At 36.5% G+C, this 21,559-nt stretch overlaps 1 protein-coding gene across 11 annotated transcripts in view; it reads right to left on the bottom strand.

Moving 5' to 3' along the window:
- The window catches only part of KIAA1109 (KIAA1109 ortholog), a 125,136-nt gene that overhangs the window by 77,686 nt on the left and 25,891 nt on the right, over positions 1–21,559 (bottom strand). For 10 of the 11 annotated variants that reach the window (XM_040583943.1, XM_040583950.1, XM_040584009.1 and 7 more), the window contains exons 9-22: positions 20,161–20,240; positions 18,936–19,086; positions 16,905–17,061; positions 16,065–16,143; positions 15,188–15,279; positions 14,186–14,303; positions 12,980–13,135; positions 11,930–12,027; positions 10,708–10,886; positions 10,465–10,571; positions 8,189–8,397; positions 4,773–5,000; positions 4,059–4,196; positions 1,492–1,668 (exon numbers count right to left, since the gene is read on the bottom strand). In XM_040583943.1, coding sequence (XP_040439877.1) covers positions 1,492–1,668; positions 4,059–4,196; positions 4,773–5,000; positions 8,189–8,397; positions 10,465–10,571; positions 10,708–10,886; positions 11,930–12,027; positions 12,980–13,135; positions 14,186–14,303; positions 15,188–15,279; positions 16,065–16,143; positions 16,905–17,061; positions 18,936–19,086; positions 20,161–20,240 — 1,969 coding nt within the window. The remainder of the gene's footprint in view (positions 1–1,491; positions 1,669–4,058; positions 4,197–4,772; positions 5,001–8,188; positions 8,398–10,464; positions 10,572–10,707; positions 10,887–11,929; positions 12,028–12,979; positions 13,136–14,185; positions 14,304–15,187; positions 15,280–16,064; positions 16,144–16,904; positions 17,062–18,935; positions 19,087–20,160; positions 20,241–21,559) is intronic. The other variant, XM_040583966.1, reaches the window with a different exon arrangement.

Here is a 21,559-nt window from a genome sequence, read left to right on the forward strand (position 1 = left end):
GTACTTTGAATCAATTAGTAGGTTTAATTTTGAAGCATAGAGCAGTAGAGCAAATACTACAGCTTATTTAAATCAGTGGCAGCATTCTGGGAAATAGCACCACAAAAGTCTGCATATGTAACATGAAATGTATCTGGAACCTATTCTTTAGATTTAATGTAGTTGCTTGTATGCCTTATTTTGATTTTATTTATTGCAGAAGTCTCCTAATGAAACGCACATTTAATCCTAGAAAATAATGCCAATTTTTAGAGGAGTAAGAGGATGTAGAACTGGTTTTTTTAAAAAATAAACAAACTAAACCGTAACTACTACATCGAATTTATGTACTTTTTTCACATCTCCGAATACACTCGCAAAGCAACCTTTTTTAAAGGTCTGGCAGCCCACATCAGAAATAAGTGATCTGCCTATTGTATACTTGGAGCTGTTATTATATCTAGGAGAATAAAAGTAACATAAATGGCAAAACTACAAGGAGTTAGTGCTAAGACTGACCTAAGAAAATCCAGTACTGTGAAAGCAAACTATGTTCCAGTCGGACCAAGCATCACAATTTATGCAGTGAGCAGGATCACTGAGCTACTGGCTACTCCCCTGCTGAGGCCTGCCCATGCTACAGTCCACCAAATTCTCTCATCTGCCTCCTGCTTTAAAACATGGCTTTGTCCATGGCTTTCTATGGAAAGCCAGAACTTTATTTGCAAGCTAAATTCTTGCCAGATCCTCAACTTGATATCCTTACTGCTGGCAGCATACCGTGCCCACATATCTCCAAGTACCTTACCTCGCCCACATATCTCCAAGTACTTAACCTCGGAGGGATACCAAATTGCCTTTCAGACTGCAATCACTACTGAATACTTCTTTTGTCTTCCCAGAAAGTTAACCAGCAGGGGTAACGAACCTGCACCTCCAGAAGTCAGAATCACAAACCAAAAGTAACCTCAGAGACAGCTAAGCCATCGCATACTTGAACCTTCTGAACAGATTTTCCTTTCTCCTCTTCAACACATTACCTAGTTCATAGCTGAAGCATCCCCAAACACCTGCTCTTTTTACAGAAGCACCATTTACTCTGTGATTAAACCACTTTAAGTTCATGTAGATACCGTGGTTGCCCATCCAGTCAGTATTAGAGTACATTAACATACACAGATGTAACATACATGTGTTTACATGTAGTGACAGCAGTACTCACTACTGATCTGTAGTGCTCTGCTACCATCACCCTTTCAAAATGCTCATATAACACTAGACAGACACCCTGTTACACCTAAGATTTAAAATTAGTATCAGATTCAGCTCATTTGACATCTCCTACCCATTTATAGAAATGGTTAGATTCTCAAACTAAAAATTAAGTTTACTTCAGGCACAGATGCATCCAAATTCAGCTGAGATCACGTACTTTCCAAAAATCCATGCTACGCTGGTTTTACAAGAAAGAAGAAAGGTAATACTTCAAAGCAAATAGTTTGCAGATGGTACCTGTGGTGCTGTAACTTTGGCTGTAAGACTTCCAGCCTGTACATCTATCAACCATGCATACTCTAAAGTATCACTTCCCAGAGGCAGACCTTCTGCTGAAAACATTGCGTGAGCGCGCAGCTGCAGACCCGACAGGCTGATGTGACCCTCTCGAAGAACTTCATCCACCGCAGGTCGCTGTTAAGGACAAGGAAGTTAAAGCTAATATTTGCAAAGAATACATCAATAGGAAGTGCAAAAACTGTGTAGCCAGAGATGCTTCGTTATGCATTCATCTGCACCTCTTAGATGCTATTGACTTCTGTACAGCTAGACAGTTCCAAGACCTCTCAGCATAACCCATGTGACAACCTACATGCAAATCTAATAGGAGGAGAGGCAAGTTTATCTAACCCGTTTGTTTTCATTTCTAGCAACCATTGTCAACAACCTTCCCTTGGTGAATGCCACACAGCAGCATCCAGACACCATCTGTTAAATATTACTGCAATAAAATACAACGAATAGAAGAGCATGTTTAACAATGGAAGTGATCAAGAGGTTAAAAAACACAACTTATGAAGGTTTGCTGCTACCAGAAAGCTGCCACATTATTAAAAATTTTTAAAAAAAAGAACCCAAACAACAAACAGAGGCTGTCTTTGAAGTTGCACTTTTCACTAAAGTATTTTTTGGCTACCTAAAGCAAAGCTACTTGTTTGCAGACTGAAAAGTATTACATCTGAATTTTCCTAAGGAATGTTACTCCACCAGTCAGAGAAAAATGGAGAAGGCAAAACCAGCACAAGCACACACTAGCAGCTTGTGACTGCATGGAGGCAAGCTATGGATTAGCCAGTAAATCAACAGCAAATCTTCTCTTCCATTCAGGTTTTTCAACTTGTTATTTTGCCTGGTTTGTTTTCCACTGCCAGCAAACCCTTTGGAGTTGCTTATTGAAGAAGAAACACCTACTCTTTTGATATCAACGGTGACCTATGTCTTGATTCAGAAGCTATTTCAAAATGATACGAACAGGACATACAGTACTTGCCCAGCTAGGCAGAGGGACAATTCCTGTTCTGTATACATTAGCACCATGAACTTCTCACTTTAAGGTTGAGCTAGGAAGTACTAAACAGCAGTTTTGAGATACATAATATGAATAAAGGGTCTTAAACAGCTATTTAAATACTTGGATTCCTCATAGGATAAACAAAACAAACAAAACAAACAAACCAACCAACCTACCACAAAAAGTAACACACAAAAACCTCCTAGCAGATTTAGATAACATAACTTGAAATTCATAGGATGCAATTTTTCATTACATATAAGTTGTATGTTCAAAGTGTAATTCTCATCAGCTTCAACTGCACCTTCTGACAGCTTCATTCAATTGAAAAACAATCCAGATACTTAGCTCCTGACAAAGGCTATGAGGAAAATGGAATTTTGTCTTCCACCATGCTGTGAGTACATCCAATTTCTGCAGCTCTCTCAAAAGACAGCTCTATTAATCCCACGTACATTATGTATCTGCAATTCCTGCAACTTCACACCATCACTTTCTTCAGATTGCTATGAAAGACAATTGCAGTGTTGCAACCAAAACCCAAGACGTTCAGATTCTACATTCTCATCAGGGATTTCTTCTTCACTAATCAGAGCTCAACAGAATAACATCTCAAAAATATGAGGAGTAACCTAGAACCTCTCAAGATGTCATTTAACTTTTTGCCATCAAGGAAGTTCATTATTTCTTCCAATTCCTTTATCTATTTGTCAGGCCACAGTCAGTGTTTACACTTAAGGTACTTTTTTGCTTGTGGCACACTGGATCCAAATTTGGAAAGACTAAACAAGCATCAACCAGCTCCTTTCATTAGCTTACTGACATGAGAGTTAAAAAATAAAAAATAGGGTGACATACATCTTCATTTGTACACAGTATTCCAGTTTTCAAACACTTGAACGCGCATAAGATGAAAAATAATTTCAGTAATATTTCATGCAGGCTATTGTCAGCAATGTATTTCAGGACACAGGGATTGAAAACAATATTATCTGTAAGGCACACTCTTATACCATAGTGCTTTTAATGCAACTAACATGTGCATAAACAAAATACACTCCAACTATTCACTAACCTCACTGAATCAAGTCAACTTGTTCTGTTAACAAATGCCAGTTTTAAAATCCTCACTGAGCTAAATTCATCCACATCGGCAATTTTTACAAGTTTACTAAAATCAAAGTAGTATACAGCCAGCTGACAAGCCACAAACAACACTTAATTTAATCTCATTAAGTACTTTCTGAAACACGGCTAATGACTCCCCCACCACAGGAAGACTGTATGTCCTAAATAGTATTCGGACTGTAAGATACAGATCCAACTCTGTGATGTAGTCTAATAAAAGCCATAGAGCATGTGTGAAAGCTGCAGTTGTTCTATTTACTAACATATATATTGTTTCAAAACTATATGCTTAAAAAAGTGAAATATCCAGCCACTGCACAAAATTTACATGTGTCAGTATTTACAGTATCTTTTAAAACCAAACACATAAAAAATAGTTTACTACCTGATAGTTGTCATTCAGAAACAAATTCACTGGAGACAGAACAAGCTGAAGCATTGTTTCCCTAAATCCTTTCTTCATCTCAAAACACAACCTTTCCAGGAAAGCTGTAGGGCACTCGGGACCATCTGGACTGCAATGCTAAAATAAAAATTCAACACATCTGTTTCAGAAACTAAAAATACACAACACAGTTGATATTGTAAGATTAGAAGCAAACCTGTGAGTAGGAAGTACGCTAATTTACCTCCACGTAGATGCTCAACAAGAAGCCTGTGCAGCTTCAAAAACCCTTCAGCTGTTACACAAACACCAATTCAAACCCATTTGGGTGAACCCAATTTTTTATTTGGAATCTTACTTGAATTTCTGGAAATCCCTCAGAACGCAGCTATACAGAGCAGAATGCACCACTAGAAGACAGTTTTGCTAATCAGCAGAGAAGTCGTAATGGTCAATCAAAAATGTTATCACACAAATCAAGTTCTTTGAGTAAAAATCGTACAAAAAGTTATCCAGTTCTGCCTCCCAGATAAGCAAAATAAATCATACCTCAACTTGTCTTAGATAGCCACAGTTTTAGTAGAGAGTATACATACATTTTGGTTCAGTACCACCCTAACTTAACGTTCCAGGGAGTTAAAATTTAACTCCAGATTATGAAACTAGGAAAAAAAAATTATGAAGGAAAGTATTTTAAGATTCTAATGTACTTACCACGGGTAATCGCCCATGCACTTTGTACAAATTAACAAGCACAGTGATATCCCACGGGCGTAAGGTAAGAGGGTGAACCGGCTTGACTGAACTTTCATTTTCCTTTTTGTCATTTTCCACCCCAACAGCTGTCCACCCAGAGCTTGAAGATGTTGACAGTGACAAAACAGGGCTTGAAATAACTTCTTCAAAATCAGTGTACATGTCATCTTCTCCGAAATAATTCTCCTAGGTAAAAGAATTGTCATGAACATATGGAAAACAATTTAAGAATATACAGATAACATAACAAAACACAAACCCAATCTTCTTCTGCAGTTAGTCCTCCCTAAAATAAGCAGTATAGCTACAAACTATAGCTGAAGAAACTCATATGCTTTTATTTTATGAAAAATGGATACCTTAGGTGAGAAAACTTAGGCCATGTGCTTTGCAGGAAAAGAAGGGGCACTCTGTAGTTCTCAAAGTACAGGTATCCTAGATGCATGCAATAAAAATAACTATTCTGAAGCACTACTACTGATATTTTTAGATAGATTTTGTGCTTTTAAAAAGAGAGAACTTTAAGAGTAAGAACACAAAACAGTTTCTGCAGGAAGTCACTCTCATCCAAACTACCAAAACTTGTCATCAGCAGATTTCAGTCTTAAACATGCCTCTAAAATATCAGTTCATAAACATTTCCTCCCTTGGGTCTAAAACCCACCCTGTTTCTAAGCCACCCCGCCTCAACTGTATAAGACCAATGTAATTTTGCCAGATCCTACTAGGAAACAGAAAATACGTTACTAATTTTGTGAGGAAGAGGGGGGATTAATTTCCTGTGGTTTATTTATTACATGCATCAGAATCAGATTTCTGATGATATGCCACCTCTTCCCCACCTATAAAATACATTTTTTTAAAAAAAGGCTAGATTCTCAAGAAGAATATTCTGAATGGTGCAGGTGATATTTTCTTGTTAATTCAGCATGTGGGAAGTGTTGTGGACCAAGCCTTCTGTGGAACGAAATCCTTTCTGACCAAAGAGGTTACAACACAGGCACAAACGTTGCTCCTTCGTTCATTTTTAGAAAGTATGTCACTCCCTCGGCCCTTCATGTCAACAGAAATATTCCAACTGTTATGAACTCCACTGGCAATTTGTGGGATGCAGACAAATGAGTACTAGACACAAGATTCAAGTGAAACAGATTTGAATCTCACTAGGTTCTTGCTCCCTCTTTCCCTTTTCTGTGCCTCATTTGCTTTCCAAAACTTCTTTGTTCCTTCCTGAGCACAGGTCTGCAGCACAAGCAAGCAAAGAGGAGTGTGCAACAAAAACCACGCAGGCAACTGCAACATACCTGCATCCACAAAGGTCTGCAGAAAAGGCAGGCTTGTTATCAGCCTTGAAATAATGACACCTTCAGACGTGTAATTTTACCATCTTGTACCGAGTCTCTGAAGTATTTCTGGTGTTAACGTGTATGAATTAAACACTGCTCTGTGGCCGAACCAAAACACCCTCAGAAGTTAAGCAAAGTTAATGTGCTTTGCTTTTTAGCAAAGGCAAAAGATAAAGGTCAGTGCTACAATGCAGACCTTGAAATACTTTTTATAAGGCAGACCCAGCAGAGGGTGCCAAGAATCCCAGCAACTTACTCCTGGTACCTTCTGCTGGGAATGCAAAGACCTACATAAACCATTCATTCCCAGCCTGTAAGCCCTTCGGTAAGAAACACAATGCACTACAGCAAAAAAACTACCTCCCAAGCATAGAAGGCTTTACAAATGACACTTTCACGAGGGCATGAACAATGCTTGTCTAGGAATCTCTCCTGCATGTATTAAAAGAGATCAATGAAAACTGAAAACAATTCAACCACAAATCAGGAAAACAAGCATAAAAAACCACCCCCTAGATATCTATTAAGATACACTGCCAGCAGAGCTGGACAAAAAAAGATGTAAACACAGTCAAAAAATACTAAAAAAAGAGCAATAAACGCACATTTTCAAAAATAAGCTAGTTATCTAACTTTTCTCTTGAGATTTGGAAGATAAAAGCTAGATTTAATCTGAGAAATCTGCACCTAAAAGCATTAAATCATCACAGGCTCAAGGAATCTAACGCAGCACTGTTTACATATACCTCCAGGGCAAAGAGCACTGCGGAAGTGCTGCTTGGCTTGGAAAGACAGAACCATCTTATGAATGTATGGGCTCCAAAAGAGGAGCTCAATAAACAATTGAAACATGGCTGCATTTCCTCTGTATCAGAAGAAATAAAGTCTTCAAGATGTGACACTGGTCTAATTTTAATCCTATTCATTTTAGTGGCAACATGAAAAAATAATGAGCTTATTTGCAAGTCCTATCGTCTACAAAAACTTAATATTTTCTGCTATTCATTGCCTAGGTGCAATACCTTATAAAAATACATTACTGTTACAGCATGAGTCCTGATAATCATCATCTCTCTCAGAGAATTCCTCATCCTCTGACCCAAAATGAAAGCCACCAGAAGCATAACCTTAGCTTACATCTGCGCATGTAAACAAAAAACAAAATCCTCAAACAAACAAAAAACAAAACAAAAACTCCCACCAAATAAATACCCCAACCACAAAATCCAATCAAACCCAAAGTATTTCACTGTTAGTCAAATAGAGGCAACATGTTCAATTGTCTCCGCTTTTGTCACGACAAGGCAGCATGAGGGAGGTAGAAAGAAATTAAATTGTTTTCAGCCCCCTGAAGATCAGTAACGGAAGAGAACACAACATAAGCAACACCAACAAACATTTAACAGAGCAACATCAAGAAAAAGATGAAAAATTCCTCTTAATATTGATTGTAGTAGCTTTTTAAATTCAACTTATTCTCATGTCCTTCCCCCTTCCCCTCCATGATCCTAACTCCAGAAATTTCACATTACCTAATTAAAATAAAAACAAACAAACCATTAAGACACTCTGCAGAACTTAAAATGCACTAAAAGCATGGATTATGACATATCTCTGTATAAAAATGTTTGTTAATATCAGCTCTAGTCATAATAATGGATTTTTTTTTTTATTTGTTTTTTTGGTTCCCCCCCCTTTTTTTTTTTCACTACTGCAAAAGTCAAAGAAGAAATTTTCTGCACATGGAATGCAAAACATACACTATTCCTTGAAAGAAAATTATGCCGATATGCATCTACATATATATATATATATACACACACACATAGGAAGTCTTTTCATAAGCCTATGCCAACTGAATTCATCCCAGCTACCACCAAATGAAATAATTCCAAACTAGTACTTACAGAAAGTTTTCACCTAAATCCACGTAATCTGCAGAATTCTGATTTTCCATTTCAAACAAATTATTTCCCTTTTCTACCCATGGACACCCATGAATTTTACAGCTTGTGTTCCTATGCCCACCTTTATGGAGAGAAAGGCTTTCAGCAGGGGTCCATACAGAGTTATCTGGGAATCTGGGGAGAGCTCCAGTTCCACATGAAGCTTATCCGGGGGCAGCTCAGAGGGATCAAGGGGAAGGCGGGCTGAAGCTGTGGGAGATGAAATCACACTGTCAGCCGTCTTCTGCGATGGCCTTAGCACTGACAACATGGTTTCTTCCATTTCTGACACTTTGGAGCAAAACAAAGAAGAGAAGAGGTTTTGATTACAAGTTAGGCTCCTGATGGACAAAATTCTGCAAATATGAATGTGTATTCGATATACAACTTTTTGCAGCTTTCTCATTTGGATTGTACAATTACGCTGACATGTCTATGTTACAGACAGAACTGGTTTCTCATATCTAGTAACTACGGAAGATGGGAAAATACAGATATTTTAGTCAATGTTAAATATGCAAGAGGAAAAATAATTCTTCGCATTCTGAAAAAAAATTCAATTTACTTATCTTGCTTTTCAAGTTAAACAAAGAGATGCTTTCATTTCAGTGTAGCAGATTTCCCAAAACACACAGTTATTGCAGAAAAAACAAAAGTGAATAAACAGGAAAGATGCAAAAGTCGTATTAAAAACCTATTCTGAACCAGTAGCTCTTTAGGCCAAAATTTCTTCTCAAACAACTCAATTACTCTAGCCACAAAACAGTTTGGAAATTCAAGTCTTATTTTTTATCCCTTCTTTTTATTTGGAGATAGGGAGAAGAAAGCACTTTGTCTTTTTTAAGTGAAGAAAGGCAACAAGAAGGAAGTGAGTAACTGCAAGTGCTTCGGAGATGTAAAGCGCTTGCTGGGAAATAAAGAACTCTATGAGAAAACCACACAAAATTGATGCTCCGGATGGAGAAAGATTTCAGGTGCCAGTTTAACTGGAAGAACCAGTGCATACAGAACTACAGTGAATACACACCTGTAGCTGGAAAACCTTCAAAGCTTTAACTTACCATTATTGTCTACAATGCTCGCTCAGTGCTTGCATTATGTTTTATTTTATAAATACGCTAAACGCTGCAGTGAGATGACCACTTTTTTGTAAGCTGCATCTCTTGTAATGCAACATATTTGTTTCTTACAGACTTACAAGAGTTCCATTGATTGACCCAAAACAAAATGCAAATGTTGATGCTGTAACAAACACATTCTACCAGCAGCACAGAAGTGAGCTGGACTGTTCTGGATTACTCACTGAAGGAAGCTGCAGATGAAACTACCTGGGTATGTAGAAACTTTCAAATGCAGGTTAAATTGCTACAATTACAAGTAAATGTTTTCAGCTCTGAAGTATGCACATTTGACACAAGCTGACAGAGTCTCACAAGAGCACTTAATGAACATCTGCAAGATGAATCTTATTTTTTCTGCTTCATCCTCTAAAATTTCAGTTCTTTGAGATTTGAATTGTTGGAACTCAAAACCTAAAAATGCTATTCAGCATGTCTTCCAACACCTGCTGATTGAGGCCCATTCGAATTAGCCCTCATTATTCTTCTAATACCTCTCCTTCATCAGTTCTTCCAGCATCTCAACCTGAAAGACTTCTATGCAACCTCGTAACTTCCCAAACACCTCCCTCTGCATTTATAAAATACTTAAACACAGAGATAGAAGTAAGTTTTTTTAACTTTTTTTTGCAAGCACATACTTACAGAATATTTCTTACTTAGAAATACTGTTTAGACATGTAAAATATTTTATCTTTAGAACTCAGTGTTAGACTGAACAGTCTAACACATGTATCTGATGGCCACAGCTCACTTCAACAGTGCCAACTACAATGAAATCTCAAGTTTCATATCCATAAGGGTAAGACAGAGTTATTATATCTCAGATATAGTGTACTTGAACATATCAATCATAAGACAACATCCAAAGGAGAAAAGCTTGAAATGGTAAGTAATATGATACCATCAAAAATTACTTCACATTTAATACACGAAGTGATATTTTGTATTATGCAACAACCCATTTAAGAGATCCACTTTGTTAAGGACAAGGAGAAGTGGATCACAGACAGTATCCTCTTTTTACATGGGGAACTGGGACACGCTCTGAAATTTGCATCACGAAGCATTGTCAGTTTTTAAATCAAACCTGGTGCATTCTAAAGACTAGCATTCTCCCATGTGACATGTAGTAGTAGTTCAGTCCAAAACTCATTTCTGCAAATTTAAGCAGTTTGATCCAACAAAGTCACAGCAGTTCCTGAAATGAAACACGCTAACAAGAACAAGTGACACTTACAGGATTGTTTTAACTGCTCATCTGCCTTCTGAGGATAAATCGGGTGCCAAGAGTAGTCAATTGTAAACACAACACTCGGGACTGTCCAGCATTCAACCCATCCAGCCCTTTCAAAAAGAAACATCACACTTTAAATTAAAGTAGAACAGTTTCATTAAATATCTTCCTCAAACATATGAGGTTGCTTGCATCACAAACAAAGTAAGTAAATATGAAAAGCCAGTATATCACAATAAAACTCACTCTTCTTGAGTAATGTTCCTCCATTTGGGTTTGCCTGTTTTTTGACCACTTTGACATTCAGCAGAAATACAAGATTCGGGACTTATTTTATTAGGCTGACAATCTTTCACCAGCATAAAAAGGGAGTATTTACTAGGATGACAATCTGGTAGATACAAATGAAGATCAACATCTTCTCCCTAAAATCAAACATTAGTAACAGAAAAGTTAATTTACATTCACATTATGCATAATGCTTATGTTATTTGCATGTTCATATGCGCAATCACCTTCCCTTTACAAGCAAAGTGAGGCAAGAAATCTCAGTTTTCACGTGATTGCTGGCCACAGAACTCCCTGTTTCCTAGTGCAATGCCAAGAGCTCTGTGGTTCTGAACAGTTACAAGTTCAGTAACTTGAATAACACACCATAGCAATCTGTAAAACACAGGAGCATCGTTTTTAGTGACTACTGCTCTTCCGTTGTTCAAGCCATACACAACCAAAAGTTAAGTAAATGGCCCAAGGCTATCTTACATCTCAACTAAAACATACTTTTAAAAAAATTAATTAGATAAAACATTGCTTTCTTTGCTATCAAATTACAGAAAATTACCAACATCACCATCAACTAGTTTTTTATTTTTAGCAGCAGTAAATTGTTTCTATTTTAGGGAAGATAAGTAGTACACTCTTTCAAAGAATTAACTGTGTCTGCTAAAAACACTTTATCATCTTTATTTATTCTACAGAAACTCCTAAAAAAAATCTGGAAGATGGCTTTCCAAAATGGTTGGGGGGTACTCACTCCAGTATCTGATTTTTACCTTTGAACACACATTAGAATTCCACATTTTCTAAATAAATAGGAACAGACTTCCAAGCGATAAAATACATACACAGACACACAGAGCATAAGCATATATAGTAAATACACATACTAAATGTGTGTCTATATGTATGTATGAAGCATATGTGCATATATATTTCTAAAATGTATTTTTAAATGTGTGTGTATATATATATGTATATGTAAGTTAGAACAGCCTATGATTGGATGCTTCATATAAGCAACAGAAACCATTCACCTCTGGGTTGCTTAAAGAAAAATTTCTATGAACAGGAAGTGAGAGAGAGTTATTTTTCTTTCAGGAAAGAGTTTATTCAAAATTTCCTAACTGAAAAAGGTAGGAAAACTATCTCACATTTAGAAGACAAAAGGGGCAAGGAGGGAAGAACTTACCCTTAAAGAGAATCTAGTATTGCATACAGTTGGAACAAAGTCAGTGAACGGCAGAGAGAAAACAATATTCAGTGTTTCTCCACAAGCTGCTAGATAAACTGGGAGAGAAGAGGCAAAATATATATTAAAAAAATCTGTCAATATTACTGCCTATGTTGTTCTTAGGCAAATTATCAAACACAGGTAAAAATAATGAAAAGACATTCAAGAATTAATGACAGGAATTGCCATTTGAAGTATTGTGTATTTAGAGTACATCATAATAAATTACTCTGAAAGTATTTATTCCGTACAGCTTGTCCTTTTTAGAAAGACACTGTACTTGGCAAAATGAAATTGTAAGCAGATAATAAAAACAACTGTAACTAGTATCTTGCAATTTATTGCTTCACACATCAGTGTCTGGACAAGAAAACACATATCAAAAGTTCCTCAGGCTTCTGATGAAGCAGTGAGCCTTATTTTTAAACTAGAACACAATTTCATGATTTTTAATCCACCATCCTCTTCATATGTTGAAATTCTAAGACTAGCGCAGTGTAGACCACTGCAGTTTTGGCATTCTGAAATGTGCCTCTTAGTTATGTTTAGAATTAGCACCATTATCTGCTATTCCAAAACAAACAGGAAATAGACATTTCTAGTTATACGGAGGTCAAATGGTATTTTTCTAACATTACTTAGAAATATTTATTCCCGAGCAAATGTTTTCACTTAGCTTACTGAATATATGTCAAAACCTCAGAGCTGCTCTCTGCAAACTGTTGTACTAAATCAAAGATTCAAAGGGTTTTGAAAAATGAGCGCTAAAACATGATCTAGAACTGCACTCTCCCCCAAAAAGGTATGCATTTGTACAAAGCAACTTAGAACTTACAACAGTTTTAGGAAGGTTTATACACATCAACAGTAGCAAAACGGGTAGTTATCACTGAACACATTTTTCTAGTACAAATTTTGTAATTCTTGTACTCTCACTCTGTATATATATACATTTTATACATTTTTTTTGTAGTATGTACTCCCAAATAAACAAAAAAGTAATCTCACCGTTCTCTTGTTGTTTGGTGGAACAGTCAATCCAGTTATGCTGATTTGCTGCCCAAATCATTTCAAATTGATGAAACATGACTTTGAAGTTCCACATATATGGAACAAATGAAAAAATATCAGGTGCGCTATCACTGGACCAGTCTTGGATCAAATCTAAACCCACATAAAGTAATAAAAGGCAAGTTAGTAGCAATCAAGTGAGAGACTTCTTAAGTTTTTGGCTTTTCATAAATTGTAAATCTTAACCATTTCCTCCTATACAGAAAAAAGAAAATGAGAACAACACAGAGTATGTATTTCTCAGGCAGATATTCCACAAATACTTGCTGTGAATCCCTCTCCCATTTCTCCCCTCTTTTTTAAGTTGGAAAGCCATAGGTTTAATTAAGTTTACTAGTTTTGTTTTGTGCAGTAGCGAAGTTACACATTGACCTAAAAGCACTGGACAACCGACTGCTTTCCTTTAGTTCTCTGCTCTGATACTCTGAATGTGTACATTATTAATATTTTCTAATGCAGCAAAACAGTGTTGTAGAAGTTCAGGTTTGCTCTGAGCAGACTGGTAGGCTACGCTGTGTACTGCAGTGCTATACAGATAATGGCTCCAGCTTCACCAGGAGGACAACTATTAGCATGGCACTATGCCTGCACTAATTAATCCTTCCTCTCAGCAGGGCTAATTAGCCAAGGCCATGTCACATTGATGGGGCTATATTCCTTCCATTACTGCAGCTGGAATGTTCAGCAACAGTTTGGTGATGCTGTGTCACGTTGTACTGCCTTGTGCATAAGTATTCTTCCTCACAGACAAAATCCTAAGGAGCAAATTCCTTTGTCTCATCATCCCTCAGCCACAGGGACACAACAGTTGAAAATCAGTCAGCCAAGGAGAGAGATACCAGAGAAATCAACATCCTAGGTGACAAATATTAAACAAATGAATAGCTCTGACAGAGACAAATTCATCTGAAATTTAAGATCACTTAACGTAACTGCAGATCAAATTTAGTTTAGATGTCAGAAAATTAAATTATTCGGTATCTCTACTCAAATATAAGAATACCATGGACTTAAACACCTGTGGGCAACAGAAAACATCAGGAACTTTGTCCTCAGAAGCAATCTATTGTACAAAATTTGAAAAGAGAGTCTAAAAAAAACCAACAGTTAATTTGATATATAACTTATTAGTAAAGAAGTTACCTGCAAAGAAGCTTTTCTGAGCAAAGATAAAATGATAGGTTGCTTTATAAACCTCAAGTTCACATTGCCATGTCTGTGGCATGTTCCATATCCGCGGATAGCTGGCATTAATATGAAACTGTGAACAAGATATTAAAGCATCAGTATTACTTGAAAAGATGACAGTGCCTGACCCTGTAGCTCAGCAGTTTTCACATATGTACTCTGATGAATAATTAAAACTGTTTTCCCACTGGGATGAACAGAAGGCCTCTCCAGTTCCTTAATAATTTAATCTCTCATTCTCTGCTTGAAGGTCAAGTGTTAGTGTATTCATTTATCTGGAAAGGTATACTCTGAACTTCTCATACATCTATTGCAGCAGACATACCAAGCAATTTATAAGCCAATGTTTTCATTAAAAGCATCACTTTTCACAATACACTAAAAATGAAATCCCTGAGAATACAATATTTTTCAAGTATTGATACGATGCTCAAATTTAAACATTAAAAACATCACTCTAATAACGTCATTTAAAATCCAGAGAAAGATAACCTACAGATTTACAATATTGCAGAAGTAAAATACTAGGCAAAGGAATAATGCAGTATTAAATCTTTCTCAAGTACTTTCAGCACTCTGAAGTACTTTCAAGTACTTACGCACACATATTCTGTAACACAGCTAGCGAGTGTAACTATTTAATAAGGTAAAGCCTATATGAACACACAGCTACATAGTAAGTGAGGCAAGATTTGTAAGTGGTAATGCAATCTCTCCACTGCTTTCAAAACACATATAACTTGGTATATAAATTATTTAAGTCTCTGAAAGTTACATGTGCATAGTTAAGTGTGTATATATAAGCTCCTTACACATCAAGACCTTGCAAAATGCATTCAAAAGGCATATTTCTGTATTGTTTAAGAACCTGAAGAACTGCTCAACAGACAAATAAATATGTTCTTTAGTAAAAATTCTCTAGAGACCAAAGCTTTGTGCTTATTAATACAAACTTACAGCTAGCATTTCAGCTTCTAAAAGAGTCCGGTACTGCATACTGCTGGTGGCATCAACATGTAGAAGCTGCCCTTTAATTGTAGGTGAATAGCCTAGCAAACAAAAGACATAAAACATAACCATTCAGACATAAGAGTTACACAAATATTTGTATAATTTTCACTAGTGATTTCAGCAGTCCACCAATAATCAAGAAATATCACGATGGAAATTAATACTAGAATAATTCTGTCCTCTACTGTTTGTCAATGAAGAGCTTAACATCTTCTGCCTTCATGTAGGGGGGATGACAAAAGTCATCTTGCTCGGCCTGGAAACGCTTAGGTTCTGGAGGTCTGAGTTTAACTTGCAGAATAGAGCTCAAATATGCCATACAGAATCAAGAGAACAAACAATTTAGCAAAGGGCTTCAAACCAACCAACAAGACAAGTAAATGCAAGGAGCATACCCATAACTTTATGTTTATCTCCACCTTGGATTTTGCGGTTTGTTTTGTTTAAGTGAACTACTATTAAATTAGTTTTCATAATGCATTTCTCAGCATGATTCAACTACTACACTAATCCTACTGAAGAAGTCTTCCTGCTCTGGGTTGACAATGTATCAGTAATCTGCTTCAGTAGACACATAACTAAATGATACACTGTCTAGTAGTTAAGGTATCTGTGTTTCCTAACCCAAGTAAAACATGGAAGTAACTTAAATATGCACATGCTTTAATACCTTGCAATGAAATACTTTTTGTTCCTTTACATAAGAAAATACATCTCAGTCACACAGGGAAAAACATTACAAGACATTCACACACAGATAGGACTTAAGATAACTGCTCAGGAAAAACATCAGGAAAACAAATTAAGCTTAGTCTTAACTCACCATTTTCACCTACTGTCATGGGAATATTTATTTCCAAATATGATCCTGCACCAACATTTACATGTACAGCATTAGTTTCCTGTATTGCAAGAAAGAAAAAAAGTCACATTAACCAGTGTATTTTATGCTTCTGGCTATCATTACCCATACCTGGATTAAGGCACCTGGTGACTAAAGCCTGTCTTGCCTTCAGAAAAATTATTAATGAACTGTCTGAGTTCACTCAGACACCACCATTTTTAGGCTTAACAAATTCTGACTTATGTCCGCCAATAGAAACAGCATAAGATATTCTGATCCAATGCCTGAGAAGTCAGATGCATATGTATTTCTAACACTGCGCTTTCTAACCCTTTCACTCACACACACGCACACAAAAAAGAAAAAACAGGTGTACAATGAGGTCATGCTATATCCCATTTATAAGAGTAGCAACAGTAGAAAGAAAACTCCAAACCCCTACAGGTCTTTTGCTCCCCCCAGTATAATCTCTCCAGTAATATCAGATATTCATCCAGTATCAGAAGATATTATCTTTTCATCATGGTGAGCTTCATCGTAATGGAAGACTGCACAGGAAATGTCCAGACCATGAATTCCCAAGAGTATAGGAGCTGGCATCCTCCATCTCCTCTGGTACAAGACCTATATTACATCTCAGACAATATTTCTCTTTGAAGAGTTTGCTCATAATTATGGAAGACTAAACCCAAAATTGCCTAGCTTTTAAAACCACAGTTCTGTAATACACACCTGAGACAAGTGAAAATACACACAATCTAAAAGTACTGTGTTATCACAGTAGGCTAATTATTTTCTATGTAATTTTTCATTATTTACCCTATTTTTGGTAAAAAGCAAATCAATGGTGGCATCTGCAATAATGTTCATCCGCAGTTCAAAAGCGAGAATCTGTCTTGGTTTTCCAGGCTGAGCAATTTCTGAGACTTTCATAACTTGGTAGTCTGGTGGGAAGAAAAACTTCCACAAGCAATCCCTAGTGGAGAAGAAGAAGAAAAAATACTAAACAAACAAAACAACAACAAAAACCCAACAGTTTTTATTCACAGAAGAAATAGAGATAAATATTTACACATATTTATGCATCTATTTGGTTCACTTAATTATTTCCCAGTTAGCTGAGTTTTTAGACAACCACTGAATGTGATAAGAAGGAATGTTTCTTTAAAGACTGCATCGTGGGAGCCTTCCAACTCATTATTGAAATCTCCAGAAGTTTCAATGACAAGAAGTGACTTTTGAATAAAAGCCATAAATGGACAGACCATAAATGATTTAGAACAAAAATATTCTAATTCAGATGGCAAACAAGCTATGTTTTTCTTCTTATTCCTAATCTTTGGTTTACAAATCTGCTACAAAAACATAGTAGGAAGTAATCTGTTTACGCTTTGGTTTGTGCATAAATAATTGATGTAATGCCCAGAAATAAACAAAATACAAAACTTTAGGACCTCAGAATGGGAGTGAAGCCTACATTTCTGCAGACTTGTAGCTGAACAGGCAACTACATCAAAGGAAAGCTACAGCGATGAAGCACTGACAGCATAGCTCATATAGGTCTCAAGGGGGTGGAAGTATGTCTTTAAGGAGGGCAGCAGTTTCCTGCACCCAGCAGCTGACCCTTAAGGCAGCTTAAAGTTTGGGGGAAAAACAAAAACAAAAAACCCAACAACCACCACACACTGTCAAAATCCTGGGGAAACCCAAGATTTTATTGCATAATACATTAAAGATCGGTATTTGTAGAACCCCTTACATGAATCGAGAGTACACAGTCCACAGAACACCTATAGATCGGTGCTTCCAAAATGCTCTGGTTCTTTCCAAAATTCTATTTTCTATCCATGGCACAATGTGAAAGCATTCTCAGGTATGTATCTGTGAACTCTACGCACTCTGCATAGGCACTAAACTGCCTTCTACCTAGACAGTTAAAATTACAAAAAGCATACTATCATAGAGCGAGCTTTCTTGGTAGTATTAAAAATATCATTAATGATTCACCAACTTCAAGTTCCTAGAAAAGCACTGTTCTGGAAACTGACATTTTCTCTTCAATTCTCTAAGACACTGCCATATCTAATGACTACGCTTTGGTCTGCCATCCTCACACTCCTAAGAGACAGTTAATCATAACAGTTTCACAGGAGAATTAATGGAGGCCAAGAGAAGTATCAATCTGTAATTAATAGGGGAAAAAGAGGGAAAGCACTGAGTATGTCACTTTTACTTAATAGTTCTTCGCTCTCCAAACAACCTACTGTCTCCACCAGAAATACTCATGTGCAAAATACTGAGGGCTAAACAAAGAACAGTAGTAGAGTTCTGGCCTAATATTTTGTCACTAAAATATCTAGATAGTAAATACTTTGGAGACTGTACCAAGCAGTTGATTCTCCTAAGCAGGGATAAATGATTTCCCCCTCATTATTTTCCTAGCTAGATCTGTACTCCCATAAAATTTTCACATCAATGTGAAGTGTATTCTTAACCATGAGCTAACAGGAGCTTGACAAGTCTAAAGGTAACCAATTAAAAAGGTTAAACCCTTAGATATGTAACACTTGGTAAACAGTAAAACTACTTTGTTCACAGAAAACAGGAACATAATTTTTTAATTTAATAATAAATATTCACTGAGTGATCCTAACTTTGGAAGGCCAACAAGAGAAGCAACAATGAATTTACTTATCTTAAACCATTGTGGCAGGACTTCTCTTTTAGACTGCCTAGCCTACCCCATACAAATTACAAGTCTGAGCAATCGCACACTAGAAACTTTAGAATGCTTTCTCAATAATAACAGATATTAACGATAAAAAGTAAAGATGTAAATCGTGGTAATACCTCTGCCTGTCAGCCCAAGGTCCATAGTTGAAGTCTGTTCCTTTTCCACAAACAATGTCCAAACCCCAACACGGTGGCAGATCCTGTAATTTGCTGTCTTCATTGTTTGCTTCTCCATCATTACTTTCCTCCGTCTCCTCTGGTACGAGACCTATATTACATAATATAATAAACAGATTATTTGAGGAAGCTGCTTCAAATTCGCACAAAAAATGTTTGTTAAGCACAAGACAATTAAAGTGTCCTGATGTCAATTTTATTTGAAACCACTACAGTGCGTAAATATCAAGCCACAATCCAATGCAGACTCCCAGTGGAAGGGCGAGAATATGACCAAAAATCTCTGGTGTTTTCTGAAGCACTCCTCACTGATGTCAGTGAAATGCTGACATACACAGCAGTTTTATCTGTTCAGCATGCTTTTTACCAATACAGGCTTTCCTACGCCTATCCTACATCAGTATGCATTGTTATTGAACATGTTACCTTTGTTCAAGATTCAGACAATACTTTTACATGGAGTCAGAGCAAAAGCTTTTGCAAACAAAAAAAAACTCCAGCAAAATAACATGGTAATATAATTCACTGGATTTAAAGTCAAAAAGACAGACACCCCAATATTCAGAAATCAATGGATCAAATCAACTTCCCAAAATCCCCTATAGGTATTGACTATAAATTGTCCCCACTGCTGAAGTACTTTTGAAAACCTACATCTTTTTCAGTTTACACCTTAAAACACAACTTGTTTCAAGAATAAGTATCAAGATTAATTGCTTCCAAGTTGCAGACGAGACTTGTGGAAGGCACTGCTGACAGAGTACCTACATCTATGTAAACTACTCACTGATAAAAACATTGGTTCTACCTGTACAGTTATTTCAACTATGGAATACCCCAGGCCTCTTACATGAAAGAGCCTAGAAATTTACAACAACCATTAAAAAGAATGCAGCTCCAAATTTCACTTCCTTCTAAATATAAAATACATAAACTTTCTCTCATTTGTTTCAGTAGAAATTTCTGTCATTTGCAGAAAAAACTTAGGAACTTATAAGCATTCATAAGTGTACTCACGAATGCTTTTATTGGCTCCAAGGTTTCACACTAACTCTCTAAACATTAAAAAAAAAAAAAAAAAGAAGGAATTGCAAGTCCAGACAATCAAATAAACAAATAGCCTTCAATTCCCTTACAATTTTATCTTTGTATTTAACAAAGATACCTGGTTCATCCATGTAGTAATAGATATCGACATCGTTGGACTGCATTACAACAAATCCTTCGCCCATCAGTCTTGGTGGTCTGTAATGGAAAAAGAGTGCAAAGATAAAATTGAAAAAACACCAAAATTAATCTTTATGAATTCAAGTAATTTTAAGTGTAACATGTTAAGGATAACAGAAGAGATTACGTAGGTCAGGCTTACTTGTAGCTTATAAGTAGTACCTATTTAACCACGGAATCATCAATAAAACTGCTATCTGTGTCAAGCAAGCCAACAGCAGAGATACAGTGTATGTGGCGGTACCTCACCAGAAAATTTTGTAGGCAAGAGCAAAGTTCGATGCAATCCCAAGATACTGGCTTCATGAGTCTATACTGGTCTTGCTAGCAGCCTGACGGCAGGCTGCCTGGATGAGCCACAGGCTACCTTATCTACCAGGCATCGGTCTTGTGTCACACTACCAAAAAGGTGGACGCAACAGACAGAAGTGCCTGGGCCACACCACAGTCTGCCCAAACGCAGCTGTTTGTAAGCCAAATTTGAAATGCAGGTTGTAACTTCAGTTACTCTCCATGTCTCTCTATCACACTGTGACTCCTGATCTGCTACCTCAGGCTGAATACCTTCTGAAAATAAACAGCGAATATTTAAGTTTATCTTGTCTCAAGTCTCCTATCAAAAAGGTAGCTGTCATATTGCTAGGCTATGTCTACCCTGATTTGCAAAAAACCCACTTAATCTTTACATTATTATTATTACTATTACATAGAGTAACTTCAAAGTTTAGTTAACTCAAGCACAAACATACCAGGTTCCTCTCCACAAAGACATTTCTCAGATATTATACACCCCAACCAACTACCAAAGTTTTACTTTTAATGCTTCTTTCCATCAAGAGTTCCTTTCTCCTTGTCCTACATCGTTCTTTCACCTGCTAATTGTTTTCTTACTAAAATAGCACTCTGATCCAAAGGGACATCTTCAGTAATTAGACCATTAGTTTAAAAGGGGAGAAAAAAAAAAAGCTGTTCTTCCTCAATAACATTTCCCTCAGTATAAAAGGATATAAGTGATAAAACTAATACACGAAACACTTCTCCTAACACTATTATACTGGTATATTACAATCCCTTTCTTACAGCATTAACACATGTTAATTTACATACTATTACATTTTCTAGTAGTAATAATACTATAATATGAAAGTTCCATTTTTACTACAAAAGTTGTTTGCCACTTTTCAAACACTTTTATAAGTTGCTAGTTCTTAACTAAAAAAGAAAATTCCAATAACAGAAATACACGGTCTAACAGCATGGCTTGTTAGAAGCACATTGCCCATTTTACACAGCTCGTTCCAAATGCAGAAAAACTTGGAAAATATAGAAAAGAGCAT

The sequence above is a fragment of the Falco naumanni genome, chromosome 1 (genome assembly GCF_017639655.2).
Source record: "Falco naumanni isolate bFalNau1 chromosome 1, bFalNau1.pat, whole genome shotgun sequence".
In the NCBI taxonomy this organism is placed as follows: domain Eukaryota; kingdom Metazoa; phylum Chordata; class Aves; order Falconiformes; family Falconidae; genus Falco; species Falco naumanni.